Source organism: Egretta garzetta, unplaced genomic scaffold (genome assembly GCF_000687185.1).
Source record: "Egretta garzetta isolate BGI_Z169 unplaced genomic scaffold, ASM68718v1 scaffold551, whole genome shotgun sequence".
Taxonomy (NCBI): domain Eukaryota; kingdom Metazoa; phylum Chordata; class Aves; order Pelecaniformes; family Ardeidae; genus Egretta; species Egretta garzetta.
This window is the reverse complement of record NW_009258493.1, coordinates 138,985-139,399: the sequence shown is the minus strand read 5'-3', so window position 1 is coordinate 139,399 and position 415 is coordinate 138,985. Positions and strand designations below refer to the sequence as shown.

General features: G+C 64.3%; 1 protein-coding gene across 1 annotated transcript in view; it reads right to left on the bottom strand.

Moving 5' to 3' along the window:
• The window catches only part of CDK5R1 (cyclin dependent kinase 5 regulatory subunit 1), a 7,183-nt gene that overhangs the window by 3,732 nt on the left and 3,036 nt on the right, over window positions 1-415 (bottom strand). The window contains exon 2 of the mRNA XM_009645585.1: window positions 4-409. Coding sequence (XP_009643880.1) covers window positions 4-409 — 406 coding nt within the window. The remainder of the gene's footprint in view (window positions 1-3; window positions 410-415) is intronic.

Here is a 415-nt window from a genome sequence, read left to right as displayed (position 1 = left end):
CGCTCTCCTTCTTGAGGTCGGCGAAGACCTGGGTGAAGTAGTGCGGGTCGGCGTTGACCTGCAGCATCTTGGGGCTCATGAGGTCGATGATGGAGAGGCAGCGGTCCCAGAAGGCCTCCTTACAGCTCTCCACCAGGAAGGGCTTGAGCGGGTAGGAGATCTCGTTGCCCATGTAGGAGTAGGAGAGGTACAGGCAGGTGAGCAGCACTGCCTGCAGTTCGTGGTCGCTGGCCACCTCGGCCGAGATGACGTCCCGGCAGAGCATGTAGAGGAAGACCACGTTGGCCGGCGTGATGAAGCCCTGGTCCTGCCAGCCCTGCAGCAGCAGCGAGCGGTCCACGGAGCGCAGCCAGAGGACGGGGTCGGTGGGCGAGAGGTGCTTCAGCCGGTAGCAGCGGCGGCAGAGGAACTCGCC